This window comes from Saimiri boliviensis, chromosome 8 (genome assembly GCF_048565385.1).
Source record: "Saimiri boliviensis isolate mSaiBol1 chromosome 8, mSaiBol1.pri, whole genome shotgun sequence".
Classification (NCBI taxonomy): domain Eukaryota; kingdom Metazoa; phylum Chordata; class Mammalia; order Primates; family Cebidae; genus Saimiri; species Saimiri boliviensis.
The window spans coordinates 39,290,738-39,306,974 of record NC_133456.1 but is presented as its reverse complement, the minus strand read 5'-3'; the positions used below and the strand labels follow the sequence as shown (position 1 = coordinate 39,306,974).

The 16,237-nt window shown below is 41.7% G+C and overlaps 1 protein-coding gene across 2 annotated transcripts in view; it reads left to right on the top strand.

Moving 5' to 3' along the window:
* Positions 1-13,361, top strand: part of PLCXD2 (phosphatidylinositol specific phospholipase C X domain containing 2) — a 53,911-nt gene extending 40,550 nt beyond the window's left edge. Inside the window, exons 4-5 of one of the 2 annotated variants that reach the window (XR_745875.3) lie at positions 7,233-7,489; positions 8,320-13,361. Coding sequence is in view for 1 of the 2 variants with exons in the window: in XM_003935481.4 (XP_003935530.1) it covers positions 7,233-7,392 (160 nt within the window). In the remaining variant the exon portion in view is untranslated. Of the gene's footprint in view, positions 1-7,232 lie in introns of both variants that reach the window. The other variant, XM_003935481.4, reaches the window with a different exon arrangement.
* Positions 13,362-16,237: the final 2,876 nt, after the last annotated feature.

The window sequence follows — 16,237 nt, the reverse complement described above, 5'->3', positions numbered from 1 at the left end:
TCAGAAATGGCCCTTCAAGAATTTGTTCTGCTTTCCACGGTGACCATGAGTCACTGAAGCAGCAGCTTAGGATGCCACCCACCATGCCCATGCTGTAGTTTCAAATACATTCTCAGGGCAGAATCAAGCCTGGCTGTACAATCAAGTAGGAGAAGCTTCAGTAATTTTGTATCAGATGGTGTTCTTTATCCTGGACACCAATGAATGATAGATGTTCTCAAGAAAAAGGATAGTTTATTCGTGTGTGTGTGTGTGTGCATGTGTGTGCACATACATGTGGGTATATGTATGTGTCTATGTACCTGTACACATATATGTGTATATGTATATGTATAAAAGGAATGTTATGAATACATTTGGATAACAGGGCATCCCTTGCAATCCAAGCTGAGGAAGCTAATATGTTTGGGTAGCAAAAGATATTTACAAGAATCAGTTTGGTCCCTGAGTTCCAGGTTCATGAGCAGAGTTCAGGTAATGAAAGATTCGTCCAAAAACATGTTTCTATGTATTTGGTCGTGAGTTTGGGTAACATGAGTTCAGATAACAGGAGTTCACTTAGCAGGAGTTTAGATGGCAAGAGTACATTTTTCTTTCTTGGTGAGAGCCCCTGATTATGTCAACCATGGACAAAACCAGAAAGTCCTTTCTGGGTGGCTCTACCAAGTCTTGACTGAATTCATTATGCTGAACTTGGAAAAGGGAATCTTATAAACCAGTACAATATCTCTTTGAAAGATCCAGAATTATAACTTTTTAAATTATATGATTTAAAAACATACGTGTTTGTGTATCCACACTGTGTTCCTCATGCCTCTGGTATGTTTGTAGGTCAACATTACTTATATATTCATTCAACAAATGTTGAGTACCTAGGAGGAGCTAGGTACAAAGATTCAAGATGAATAATATGCTGTCTGCTGCCAAGAAACTCATAGTCTAGCAGCGGAAACTAGCATGAAAATTTCCATAAAGCAATGTGAAATATCACTCTAAAGAATTCTGTGCAGAGAGCAACATTAATAAGGGAAAGGAGGTATTTAAAATGAATGGTAAGTTGTAACTATACCATATTCTGAATATAAAATACCTTTTTGCAGAATATTTCATTTGATTCTTAAGTCAGCCTCTGGGATGGCACATTGTCTAGAGCATATTATCATCCCCTCTTTAGATGGGATTCAGGGAACTTAAGTGACCCTAATCCATACAGCTAGCCAATAAAAGTCATTAATACCTCTCAGGCTCCGGCCTTCTGATCGTTAGACCACTGCCCTTTTCATCGTTGGACACTGACTTGGATACTGCATATTTTTTTTTTTTTTTTTTTTTGAGACGGAGTTTCGCCCTTGTTACCCAGGCTGGAGTGCAATGGCGCGATCTCGGCTCACCGCAACCTCTGCCTCCTGGGTTCAGGCAATTCTCCTGCCTCAGCCTCCTGAGTAGCTGGGATTACAGGCACGCGCCACCACGCCCAGCTAATTTTTTGCACTTTTAGTAGAGACGGGGTTTCACCATGTTGACCAGGATGGTCTCGATCTCTCGACCTCGTGATCCACCCGCCTCGGCCTCCCAAAGTGCTGGGATTACAGGCTTGAGCCACCGCGCCCGGCTAATACTGCATATTTTTGTACTCTACCTTCCTTCCTTCCTTCCTTCCTTCCTTCCTCCCTGCCTCCCTTTCTTTCTTGATGGAGTTTTGCTCTTGTCGCCCAGGCTGGAGTGCAGTGGCGCAATCTCAGCTCACCACAACCTCCACCTCCCAGGTTCAAGCAATTCTCCTGCTTCAGCCTCCCAAGTAGCTGGGATTACAAGAATATGCCACCACGCACAGCTAATTTTGTATTTTTAGTAGAGATAGGGTTTCTCCATATTGGTCAGGCTGGTCTCAAACCCCCGACCTCAGGTGATCCACTTTCAAAGTGCTGGGATTACAGGTGTGAGCCACTGTGCCCAGCCTCATGCTTATTCTTTTCTGCTCCACAGGCCTGCAATTGTTTATTAGTACCTGAATCTGGTAATGTCACAGGTTACAACTGGTACAGGTTACAACTGTCACAAAGCTTTTCATACCTGTACTTTCCTAAAAATTTAATCTGGATGCAAGTGAAACATTGGCTCTTTCCTTTTTGATGAAAGATAACGGAGTTGGCATGCACCCAAAGCCAAGGGATCCTATATGCCAGAACCCTTGCAAAATGGGCCCCAGAGCCCTTGCCAGCCGATGTCCCCAAGCTAAGATACTTTCCTTGGCATCTCGCCCCCTGCTGGCCGCAAGAATATTACAGGTATGCATCATGGATTCCCATCCCTGCACATCAACTGAAGGAGGAAATGCTGCTCTGGTTGAATTTGTTCCAAAAGGCCAGTGCAGAGTGTGGCTGTCATTTCCTCTGGGCTGTTGAACCAACATAGGACCTTCCCCTGTGTACCAACACCCAGAGGGTCTGTCCTAACGGGTCACGGGCACTGGCTGTCAGCTCAAACCAAGAAGAAAAAGACAGGGTATATTTTCCTACAAATGTAGAAGTGGCTTCTTGGCAGGGACTTAACCCCCTTAACGCTTAGATAAATTTTGGATCTAAGATCTTGTTCATCTTGATTCAGCATCCTAGAAGGAAGCCACGGGAAATAGACCCATTTGACTTCATTTCCATGCTGGTTTCCCCCAGACTTATAGAAACCTGAAATTCAGGTTCATGGCATTCCCACTGAAATCAAAGGAAAACACTTTGCCAAAGCCTGAGCAACTCTAGTTCCTGCCTAGAGTTCTAGCATCCATGAACTCTAGGCAGGAATGTGGACTGAAATCAGCAGGCCTGAGGGTGCGGTCTGACATGCTGCCTGTTACAGGGTGCATTGTGTTGTGCCCCGTCCCACCCCCACCATCCCCAAGTTCACATATGGAAGTCCCACCTCCCAGTTACCTCAGAATGTGGCTGTATTTGCAGATAGGGCCTTTAAAGAGGTAATTAAGTCAAAACAAGGATGTTAGGGTGGGCCCTAATCCAGTCTAACTGGTATCCTTACAAGAAAAGGAAATTTAGACACACACAGAGACATCACAGACAAGTGTGCACAGAGCAAAGGCCATGTGAGGATGCGGTGAGAAGGCGGCTGTCTGCAGGCCCAGGACAGGGGCCTCACGAGAAATGAAATCTGACAACACTTTGATCCAGGATGTCCAGCTTCTAAAACAAGAGAAAATACATTTCTGTGGTTTAAGCCAACCAATATGCGGTACTTTGTTACGGTAGTCCTAGAAAACCAGTGCAGTCCCTGAGCAACAGGGTGGCCTTGGACAAGTTTTCTGAAGTCTCTGAGCTGTGGTTTTCTCACCAGGTAAATAGGATTATTAATGTCACATCAGATTGTAGTCTTGAAAATGCCAGCCACAGTGGCTGGTGCAAAATATATACATGCCATTCGTATTCATAAAGACACCCAGAGACACCATAGACCAGCCTTGTTCCCAGCTGGGCTCCAAGGTCAACGGGAAGCTTTTAACCTCCTGTTTTTCCAACCATGGGAACTGTCAACTCAGGGGCCTGTCAGCACTATGAGGTTCAGCCTTTTGCACAGATCCCTTGTCCTGGTAAATACCAAGAGTTGAGAAAATCAAGTAGCTCCTGTTTGCGTTGGGTTCTGCATTTCCTCTTCTTTGTGCTTATTTGATCCTTGCCTTGGAGAAGCTGGCACATGCTACCCGAAGCTGACACAGAGCTCTTTGTCACCAGAAACCACAGTACATACCTTTCCCGACATTTCTCTGCTCAGGCTCCAGGGATCCTCCGAGATGAGGCTCTGGCTGCAGTGACTGGAGTTGCCCCAAGCCTTCCAGGCTCGTTTCCCTGTAATGACCAGCAGAGGGCACCCGCATCTCATACTTCAACACTGACTCAGGCTTTTAGAATGAAATCCTGTATCTATCAACTCTGCTACTGTGACCTTGGTGTGGGCCACTGTGTATCCTTGGCCTGTCTTTAAGGAAGTATATATTTGCAGCTTCTCATTTCCAGACCACAGCATTTTGTCACCTAAGCAGCAGGATGTGACCTCTTTAAGGTATAGTTTCTTACTCCCAGCCACCAAATATTTCTACTTCACCCTCTTCCAGTTATGATTCCTTCCCTTTTTTTTTTTTTAACCAGACTTACTATATCACAGGAACTCTTCTAAACACTTTACATGTATTATTTTGCTTAATTCACAAAAAATCTTTATGAAGCATTATTAACACCATTTTACAGAGAGAGAAGCAAAGGGACCATGAAATTCAGTCAGCTAAAGTCACACTGAGATGACTAAGTCTTCAGGAGTCCCTATTCAAAATGGAAGTACTCCTGGGAGAGTGGACTATTAAGTCATCCTCAGCTATTAATATAAAAATATAAATCGATTTATGATACATGTTTTAGCCCATGGCTGATTATAGAGTCCACTGAGAGAGGGAGGAGACCCAGGACTGATTACGGTTGTCATGGTAAGAGAAAAAGAAAGAGGAGAAGGACCAAATGCTACCAAGGCCTGAACAGGTGGTCTGGAAAACTGAGAAGTCCAGATGTGTGCGGAAGGAAGGGCCGGCAGCGTGGAAGGAGTGAAGGAAGAGAGAGGATGATAGCCAAAGGGAGTGGTACCCAAAGAAGAGACAGAGGCCAGTTAAGATAATTAACTTTGCATATCCTCATTTTTGACCTAGACCAGATCCTTCCTAAAAAATCTCTAGTTCTTTAACCAAAACTTACGCCCTAGTTTCTTCTGTCTTCCTGAAAGCATTCTCAGCCTACAGAGTATGTAGTGAGCCGTTTTTACTATGATGTAAACTATGAGTACACTTTATTGCTTTCTGCTCTATGCTACCTGTGGTAGTTTATACTTACTAGTAATGCAGAAATTATCACACTGAATTGTCATTATTCGTTTATGTCCCTGAACAACTGGCTGTCACCTGGGAAGCCTTTGATTAATAAAAACCATCAACTGATTAAGTATTGGTCTATTAAGAAGCCACACTTACGGACTGAATAACTGTGTATCCATATGAAAAAACTGAGCCTTGACCTCCTACATTATACCATATACAAAAATTAATTTGAGATGATTCTTAGAGCTAAACCTAAAAGCTAAAAACTATAAAAGCTCTTAGAAGAAAACATAGGTGGACATGTTTGTAAATTAGGAGTGGACTGAAGTGGTTTTTAGATCACAGAAGCCATAAAAGAAAAAAAATGGACAAATTAGAATCCTTAAAAATTAAGGAATTCAACTCTCAAAAATATGTCACTGAGAAAACTGACAGACAAGCTGTACACTAGGAGAAAATATTTGCAAAATGCATCTGATGAAAGACCAGTATCCAGGATATATAAATATTTCTACTCTCAACAATTCCTACAACTCAACAATTTTTTAAAAACGAAAATGAGAAAATGAGTAAAAGAATTTAACAGATAAGAGTTTTACTCATAATATCCAAAACACTGGCAATAGCCCACGTGTCCCTCCAGCCAGTGGAGGAAAATGGATAAACAAACTGCAGTATATCCACACAATGGAATACTATGCATTGATTTTAAAAGGCAACAAACCACTGATACATGCAGCAACATGGATGAATTTCAGAACAATTATGCCAAGTGAAAGAAAACTCACATCAAAGAATACATTTTTCATGGCTTATATGAAGTTTTAGAACAGACAAATCCAATCTACGGTGGAAAAAAATCAGTATAGTTATTGCCTCTGGGAGGATGGGACAGTCATTGATGAGGAAGGGGCTTGCAGGAACTTTCCAGAGTACCAGTTATGTTCTAGACCTTAATATGAGTTTGAATTATGTATGTGTATTTGTCAAAACTCAGCAAGTGTACCCTTAAGATTGGTGCATTTTATTGAGTGTAAATTTATGTTAAAAGAAGAACAGATTAAAAACCGATATTGAAGTCCAGTTAATCATATACACGCTGAAGTACTTAGGGAATGTGTATAGATGCTTGCAGTTGGAATATGTCAAAAATATAAGAAGGACTGATGGAAGGATAGTGACAGATTGATGGATAGATATGTGGTAAATTAGTATAGTTAATGGCAGAATCTAAGTGGTAGATATATTCTACCTGAAAAATTCTTTCAGCGTTGCCCTATGTTTGAATATTTTCATGATAAAAAAATTAAAGAGCGCCTGGTGCGGTGGCTCAAGCCTGTAATCCCAGCACTTTGGGAGGCCGAGGCGGGTGGATCACGAGGTCGAGAGATCGAGACCATCCTGGTCAACACGGTGAAACCCCGTCTCTACTAAAAGTGCAAAAAATCAGCTGGGCATGGTGGCGCGTGCCTGTAATCCCAGCTACTCAGGAGGCTGAGGCAGGAGAATTGCCTGAACCCAGGAGGCGGAGGTTGCGGTGAGCCGAGATCGCGCCATTGCACTCCAGCCTGGGTAACGAGAGTGAAACTCCGTCTCAAAAAAAAAAAAAAAATTAAAGAACCTATCAAAGCTGAGGCTCTTGATCTTAGTTTTTCTTTTCCTTCCTTCCTTCCTTCCTTCCTTCCTTCCTTCCTTCCTTCCTTCCTTCCTTCCTTCCTTCCTTCCTTTTGAGACAGAGTCTTACTCTGTCACCCAAACTGGAGTGCACATCTGGGCTCACCACAGCCTCGACCTCCAAGACTCAAGTGATTCCCCACCTCAGCCTCCTGAGTAGCGGGAACTACAGGCATACACCACCACACCCTTCTAATTGTTTGTACTTTTAGTAGAGACAGAGTTTCAGCTTCCCAGGCTGATCTCAAACTCCTCGAACTACAGGCAGACGCCACCACACCCAGCTAATTTTTTGTTCTTTTAGTAGATACAGGGTTTCACCATGTTTCCCAGGCTAATCTCAAGTGATCCTTCCACCTTAGCCTCCCAAAGTTCTGGGATCATAGGCTTAAGCCACCGCCCTCAGCCTGATCTTAGCTTTTCAATGTCCTGTTGACACGATATCTCTTTGATGCTTGAAGCAACTAATCTCTTCTTCCAGCAAAGAAACCCTGAAAGTGTAATTTTCTGATGGAATAGAGACCACTTCATCCCTGAAGGAGATATATAGCTTAAATGGAAATACCTCTAAAAGCTTGTACTCTTATTAACATACTTTTGTTATATTAAGGGACATGTTTTGTGTCCATGTCTGGAGAAGCCCTTCTAAGCTATACTGTATCACTCTCTTCCTCCAACACTTTCCTCTGTATAGGAATCTTCCCGCCATCCTGGACTGGGTGAAAACTCAGAAGCCTGGAGCCATGGGTGTCAACATCATCACGTCTGACTTCGTGGACCTGGTGGACTTTGCTGCGACTGTCATCAAGTTGAATGACCTCTTACAGGAGGACACAGCTCCGGCTAAATGCTGATTTAATTTTTTATTTAACCTTAATGTTGAATTTGTTGATCCAGGGTAGAGTTCTGAAGGGTGTCCTGTTAGGATGGCCCCTGGGCAGTGACGATGAAGTAAGAGGAAGATGGCTTTTTTTTCTCCCTTCTTCACAGGGCCATTTAGATAAAATTACAGGGCAATTAATTGCATTTTTCCCAAATGAGACTTTTTTTAAAAACTTAAGTCTAAGGGAAGAAAGCATGTTTCATGTGACCGAGGTCAGGACCTCCCCAGTGGTTTATGGTGGTGAAAGGAGTTTAGAAAAAGGGTCTCTGGAACCTATTCGGGTATTCAGTGTCCCCTTAATTTGCCCAGCTCCCTGTTGTCTTCTGGGGGGTTGTGTTTGAGCCAGTGAGAAAGTTGAACCAGAAACACATTCCTGGTGAAAAAGACTGGCTCACTGCAGGTGTGGCCCACCCTCTGGGGTGGATCTAACATCAACCTGGGGCTCTGAGTGGGGAAAGAGCCAAGCACCCCTCTCTAGGATTGTTGGATGTCATCCCTTTTCTGAGAGAGTAGGACTCATTTGTCACTAAGATGTTTCAAACACAAGCTGTTCTTGTGTAGCATATGCTGGTAACTGGTCATCTTCATTCTTGAGATAAATAGTGCAGACTGCCCTTAGCATCAGAAATACGCTTCCCAGTTTTGAAACTTGGATTCCTTTCTATTTCTTTTGGCCTCTTCTTAAAAGTGAAAGGAACCATGATAGATCTTCTCAGTGTGGGGCCCAACAAGAGATAGACGTGCATGTTCGTTGCATGCCAGATACCTTTTATTTAATTCTACGGCTTTTTCCAGAATGGGTGCCAGGTAGAGCACCTGCATCATTTTGACAAAGTCCTCTTTGGAGTGGGGTCTTCAGGCCTGATCTTGGAATTGCGTTTTATTCTTGTCTGCCTAGGACTCAGGTCTGTGCTGTGGGACACAACGCTAAGTGGAAGGCACCTTATCCGTGGCACCGTGGAAGCAGGCACAGGATGCATGGGAGAGTGCAATGGCATTGAAGGAGGAAGCTCCAAGTGGGTCTGGAGCCATTCTGTAACTCCTTGAAAACAAGACTACCTCGGGGACATTTAGGATGGCTCGTGTGTCACCAAGTGAGAAATACCCAGTGTTGGAACATTTCCAGTCCTTCTCTCCATGGGTCTACTTTCTGCAGGTGGTTTTGAGCCTACCAGTCACCACTCACTGCCTGAGGGCTTTGAAACTCAAGAGGGGATTTTTTTTAATTGATAAGAGGTGCTTATCTATAAAGAGCCCTCTTGTGTTCTGATCAACTTATATGTTTATTTATTTATTTATTTATTTATTTATCAATTAAGTATCTCCCGTGCTTCTTACATCAAGAGCACTCACACAGGAGCTTACCGAACTTTTCTCACCCAGGACAGATGCTGCTATGGTCTTTCTCTCCTCAATAGGAACACGCATCTCAGGGCTATGAGTGACCCCTGACTCTGCTGTTCATATCCTGGCTCCCCAGTCCTCCTGGGGACAGTGTACATGTGTGGATGTGGTCCAGAGCTGAGAAGTCACTACCAAGCCAGGCCGGTGAATGAAGATGAAATGGGTCATGAAGACCTCTATTAGTTTATAGGTAGACCCTCCAGAAGAGTGTCCGTAAGGAAGGACCTAGAAAGAAAATGAGGCATGGAAGTGTGTGCACTCTGATGCTCCTCTGCACCATCCGAGAATCCCTAAGGAAGTGACAGCTTCTGGATTCTTAAGGAGGAAATATAAACATGGAGTCCCGAATGGATGTATGCATTTATAAAGACTGTCAGACTCTTCTTCCAACTTTCCTGTTTGTGTCCTTTGATTCCCATAGATGGATTTCACATGTTGCGTTGCAGAGAGGGGTGTCCTGGGTGACCTACTAAAAGCACATGCATACCCCCAACTGAGTCTTCCAGCCTATGCTTTCTGTAAAGTAATGTAAGCCCTGGCTTTTAGCTTCCACGCCTTGAGGAGGTCATGATAGAACTGCCTCTGGGGAAATCTGGTTGAACCTTCCTTTTTTTGCATTTGAACCCCTCCTTAAAGGGTTTTCTGGGATAATGTCAAATTCTGTTGGGCCTCCTCTGGATAAGAGTAAGAAAGTGTGTTTTGTTCATTTTCCTTCAATTCTGATGCTAAACCCTAAGGACAAGCTCTGAAATCCCTGGTCTACCCTCAGGGTTTTATTTTGGTTGTTGTCATTTCATTTTGCTTTTGTTTTTCTTTCTGAATCAATTGCTAGGGGCTAGATCATTTCCCCACTTTTTACCCTTTGTTACTTGGCAAAGAGATAAGGAGGCAAGAGGAGAATTACTGTTCTCTGTTTTATTTGAGCCTCAGCTTTGTCCAGGTGTTTGGTGCTATGAGGCCAGGTGTTTTGAGAAGTATCTACACAGGATGCCAGTAACACTCTAGGGCTGCTGACTGTTCCATGAAATGTTTACATGATTTTGTCCTTTAGTTCTTAAATATATGGTTGCACTTCTCTTGGGTTGTAACATTTAAGTGCACCTCAGTGTTTGCATGACAAATGTCATCAAGCATGACACAAAAGCCCAGAAAACTGTACCAAGGTTGCATGCACAGAGTCCTGCTCTGTGTGGTGCATGCAGGTGCTCGCTCCTTCACGCTGCTTGGAGCTGCCAGCCTTGCTTGCAATTTGAAAGTCTGCACAAGAGTTCTGGGAGACAGAAGGAGGATTATTTACAATTTTCCCTTGATAAACACCTTTGCATTGGCAGAATCTCTGCCTCAAGAAAAAGTTGCTTAACATTTTATAAAGGATGTGTGCCTTCTCCTTGGCCATGAGAACAGACAGGAGAACTCAGGCACGTGGGGCAGAGGGAAATAGATTTTAGGTTCATGACTCAGTCTTCAACTACCAACAATAAAATAGTGACCCAACTGCATCACTTATTCTCAGCTCTCATGCTTGCTTAGAACTAACTTCAAGATCAGCTAAGAAGCTACTTGACTGAGCCAAAGAGGACTTCGGTTTCACGAAGTTTGAGGTCATATTTATTCTGAAATGTAACTGAGTTATTCATGAGCTCCCCGGACCATTTCCCACACAGCCACATTTCCATGGCTTTGTGGCAAAAGGGACCATCAAGGAGTTTAGTTAGGTCAGGATAGTATTTAAAGGCTTGAATGTTGAACCTTTCAGAGATATAACTATGATTTCATGGATACAGAAGGACTGGAGAGAGAGGTCAGGATGAACTTAATGGAAGGGAGGGAGAAGTTATTGAAGATTAAATTTTAAATTAGTGGCAGATCTCCAAGAGGGTTATGCCAAAAATAAAAAGGTTTTATATTTGCTGTATTAAACTCAATAGTAATTACGTTTAGTCATTTTCCTTAGCACTGAATCTAAACCCTGAATTACTGAGAGCATTTAAGCCACAGTTCCAGGATTTTATTATAAACTCAAAGAAAAGCACAAGATGTGGGCCCAGGTAATGATCCATCTTAAGAATCCTAGTTCTTTTTACATGACTTCATATTCATCCAGAAAAATTATGTTTCTTCTCAAGAAGACAATGTAGGAGAGTATTCTGAAACTAAATGGAGTTTTAAGGCATGTCAGGATTTTCTAGCTCTGGTTTTCAGAATCTTGCCATGAGAAAGTGCTTCCCAATGACACATTATTACCTCCCAGCCAGTAGGCTTAGCACAAAGCTAAAGGTGGAGCAACAGAAGAAATTCAGATGGAAATGAAACTACTTCTTCCTGGGAAGTAAAAGGGCTACATGAAACCAGTCCATCTTACAGATTTAGTTCATGCCACAGTTGACGTTTGTGTGGTGTTCCTTATTAGCTAATTTCAACTTTTTACTCTTAGATTCTAAGAAACAGAGTGGGCTAATGAATGGGGCACAGACATGAGACCCTGCTCTGTTACCTGAGCAAGTGACCCTATGCTACATCTTTCTTGGCTCTCTCATCTTTAATAAAGATGCTGTCTGCTACTTTAGTGCTGTTTGCAAATCTTGGTTGACTAGCTCCCCAAAACATAAGATCCCTAATGATTAGATTAAATGCCTTCTACTCAGCGGGTGTGCAGATGTGGTATTCTTCCCTCTGTGGCTTGTGGAGAGAAGCTGCTTGGGCTTATTTCCTAACACTGTGATGTAGATGGCAGAACTTATCTAGGAATGGCACCTTTGATGATCCATATAATGAAATATGTAGAGCTCAAAGGAATCTGCCAACATGTATGTGGGCCCTTGAGAGGTGAGTTTTCCCAATACACGTTAAGTAGGCTTGTTATGCCAAGAGGAAACGAATAGAAATGACAGCATCAAACATCCAAACTGACAGGAAGTTTGTTTTGCCCAGCAAAGCACATGGTTGTCTTCTGAGTTCTGCTGATGTTCCAGGACGTCCTGGCCCTCCGCCTCAGGCTGCTGCCTGGTGTTTAGCACCACGGCTTTGTCACTCACAACCACTGCCTCGGAACACACAGAAGTGGACTGTTTGTGTGGTACCTCATTTAGCTAGAAACTGTACCTTTAGTTTCAAATGATACCACACAGCTCGTTACTACCCCAAGGGATGCATTACCTCCATAGCTTCTGGATTCCCCACTTCCTCCGAGAAACAGGGACGCTAGTAGCACTGTAACCCTGAACAGACCCTACCCCAGAAGAATGCACTACAAACTGTGATCTTCCCAAAATGTCAGTCTTAGACACTGTACAAATAATTCAAGAGAACTCTTTCTACCCTGCAGTGGATGTAGTGTTCTGTTATGTTCTTCAACACAACTTCTTAGGATCTTTCAAACTCATTTCTAAGCCAAATCGTTTAGATAATTATGCCCCTTATATTTTGGGGGAATTCAGCCTCACAGTTTGTTGAGGCAAGCCTATCAATAGTGTCATTCCTTCTCGTCTCCTTCACAGAATACTCTTTCTCCTTTCGTCTCCTAGCCATTCTCCGTCATCTGCTGACTATGGTTGACCACAGGATACTGGCAAAGCTTACAGTGAAAGGCACGTGTGTTCAGTGATGTCCAATACACGCTTATCACAGGGGTGATTGCTTCTTACCCTTTTCAAATGCATTATTCTACCCCTCAACCTACATCCAATCATTAGAACTGTACCTGATTAGAGCCCAGAACTTGGGACCAATACCTAATTCAAATAGTAGCGGCTTGCTCACAAATGTTAAGCCCAAGAAGAAGCACAGCACTTTGAAAAGTCAAATCAGCCTTCAGTAGCTCTGTACATTTGCAATTTTACATTAGTTAGTAGTTTATAGGACTAATAACACTTCAGTCATGAACCTATAGTCTCAATATGATAAGTCTTAGAACATATTCTAGAAATAGTGGTACCTTGCTGCTATTACAGTTAGTCATTTGTACTCCAATATAATATGTATTAAATACAGATTGTGTATGCATTATTTGTGTGTATATGCCAACTGTACTACTTAACCTTACTGATTAGCAATTAGAAAAATACAGAAATTGTCATGGTGAAAATAAGTCTTGGTCAATTCACATGATACGTGAACCTGATAAATGCGCTAATAGATTTGATATTTTGTCTTGTATTGCTCGTTTTACACTATGGTGCATGTTGTTTGCTTAGTAAAATAATAATAAAGTATACCAATTTTAAAGTTAGAATTAAAATTTTGCATATATGCTGCTTGATACTCCGAAATGTATTCTGTGGCTTAATTATCTTATTTCTATACAGTTCACTTGGCTTTTTACCCCTAGGAAATAATTGTTCATGTATATCTCTCATCTTCTTTCTTGTAACTTTCATTAAACTGCTTACTTCAACTTACAACATTGTAAAGCCAGAATACCTCATTTTAACAGCAAAAAAAAAAATAGATATGATGACATGATGTGTTCTCTTGTATTTGATTTGAACTACCTAAATAGGCTTAAACCTAATAATAAATATACAATTTTGGCAGGCACTTTTCCTTTGTTTGGATGAACATTTTGTTATTGGTCTACTTCTAATTTTGTTTTAAAGAGTTATAAACTCAGTGTCAATAAAATATGTTGTTATGTAACATTAGACAAAAACCCTCTCGGGCATGTCTAACATATATTTGGATTAACTAAACGTGCTTGCTGTCCTCAAGATTGAGCAATGTGTGAAATGTGTACACACCCTTGACTCTATGCTTTTCCAAGCTTCATCCTTAGCTCTTCAGTTATTTCCCCTAAGCTCAGACCTGCTCTTACTGACATCCATACTGACATCCACACTCACCTGACCACCATCTCTACCCACATTAATCTGAGTGATGGCTAAAATGCCCAGAAGTAAAACGATGCAGAGGTAATGGACTTGTGCATACAAAGATTAAATAAGGGTGGAACTGCATTTCCACTGCAATGAAGATTCCAGTATCTTCCTCATTTGTAACTCTTTTTAATAGAATATCCAAGCCCACTTAATTTTAGTGGATTCTGTGTTTCCCCTATATGTGACAAAAATAATGGGTTGAGGTAAGGTTTTTTGGTATGAATTTAGCAGAGATCAAATTAATTCTAACCATTAATTTCTTGTAGTCAAAGGTTAAAACAGGTAATTAAGAATAATTATAAGTCTGTGGAAGTTACTGTAGCAATTTAACAACATAATCATATTCAGAATTTTTAACTGTAGTCATTCCTGTTCAGTTTTTAATAATAAATTGCATGATGTAGATAGAGCTGGGTCCAAATATGAGCAAAGCAGATATAACCTGTATGGTGTAACTGCAAAGACACTACTGGTCTGCCTCAATTTCTGAACATATCCTTGGGTTGAGACATTGCCTCTCTAACAATGGAGCGCTCACATTATGTATGAACTCGTTATACTCATCATAGTAATGTATCATATTACAACAAGCTTGTAAACTTCTATTTAGCACAAAAGTGTAGGCATTTCAGAAGTGCACAGACCTGAGTTCCTCCCCCAACTCCACATCCTGGCTGAGTAACCTTAGGCAAATCAACATCTCTACTTACAAAGAAGATATGGCTAAAAATATCTACCATGAAGGATATTGAGAAGACAAAATAATAAAATGCATAGAAAGCATTTTAGCATATAACATGACACATAGGAAATACTCAATAATAGCTATTAGTCTTAGTAATAAGTGCAGGGATGCACCCTACTTCAAATGGCACCCAACACAATCCCTTCAGCGTGATTGCTAACCTTTGTGTTGATTGGTAGATGATTCAGCAGGAACTAACTAATGAAAAGTCAGTCAATATAAATTTGGACAGTGAAAGAAAATGTGAAAGCTCTTTGCATGGCAAATTCTTGGGGCTTTGCAGTGGAAGTTCAAGGCAGCTGGATGGTGCTGAGTGATTAGACTTGGTCATTCATTTCTCTGCCTGTGTGTGTGTGTGTCTGTGTAGGTTAGAAGGCGACGGTTGTTGGGGCAAAGAGAAGAACGGTGTGAAGAAGGCACTACAGACAAAGTCCTGGGCTTTGGCTGTTGGTGGTGTACACCTCTGGAAGCGTCCTAATCAGGAGGTACTCACATTAATATAGATTTCTGGACCTGATCCCTGAAGATTATGATTCTTTATATCTTAGGGCATATCCCAGGAGAAATACTTAGAAATATGTATTTTGGTGTATAACCAGTTGGAGAATTATTAAATCAGAAATGCATTACTCAGAGAGTGGCATTTATGCCACAGGTGGTATGCAAGATGATGTGAGCTGGAAGATGGCCATATCCTTAAGTAGCATTAATATCATTAATCACTTAATCAGTTCTGAATAGTCAAGAGGGAAGTCTCAGTTTAGTAATGAAACCTCTCTGTCCTTTGCTATCTACAAAAACCAAAAAGGCAATAGTATCTAGCTAACATTTCATCTCATCTTGTTTGTATTGTGTTTACGTTGTGGTTACCCTCTCTTTGTAGCAGGTAGTCATAGGTTTTCAATAGTGATATAAAGTCCCCTTTCAAAGTAAATTTATCTAAATTTTTCAAAGACCCCACCATGAAGAGCTATGAGAATGACCTAAGTTTATGATCCTTTCCAGGTTGAAAAAGAAATACAGTGATTCTACCACTCATTTTTGCCTAGAATTGGGTTTGACTTGCTCTTTCTAAATATTACTTACTAACTAACTACATAAAGAAACTGCTATTTGAAACAGAAAATTATCTCTGCTTTTCATAAGGGAACTTCCTTCAGGTTTCCTGCGAAAGTCTATGCTCAGATAATCTCTTTCTATGTTGTCCAGTACAGAGTTTAAACCAGGGAAAGAAGGGTCATGGAGTCACTGAGTCCTACCTATGGCTGAGCCTGGCAAACAAGAAACGCAGAGCCAACTCCATTTCTTCAACTTTGAAACTGATTCCTTCTCTGTTAATCCTCGAGGCCAGGTTGCTGAATGTCCTGGATTTTTGTTGTGTTTTTTTTTTTTTTCCAAAGGAATTCTTCCTGTTCAGCAAGAAGTGATTGTGTTTACCCCTCTGCAAATCTGCTCAGGACGACCAAAGGAGTGTTATTATTTTTAAGACTTGAAACCTTTCATTCTCAGAGAGGGTGGGAGGTTGCAAGGGAGGGACAGTGTGGCCAAAGCCAATGTGCCTCAAACCTCACCCAGGATGGCCTGGACAAGTGCCAGCGAAACAAAGCACTAGTCAGACCAGGGTGTTTTCACAGCTGGCCAGTGTTTTTGGACAGCGTGGGTGGGGAGGAGGCCACAGCAGTGTGAGCCTCTGTCCAGTAGCGTCAGGTGATTGAGAGAAGCCTTCGGCAGGCAGAGGACTTTAATCTGAGGATATAAGCATCTAAAGAATAGGATTTATACTGTAGAGAAAG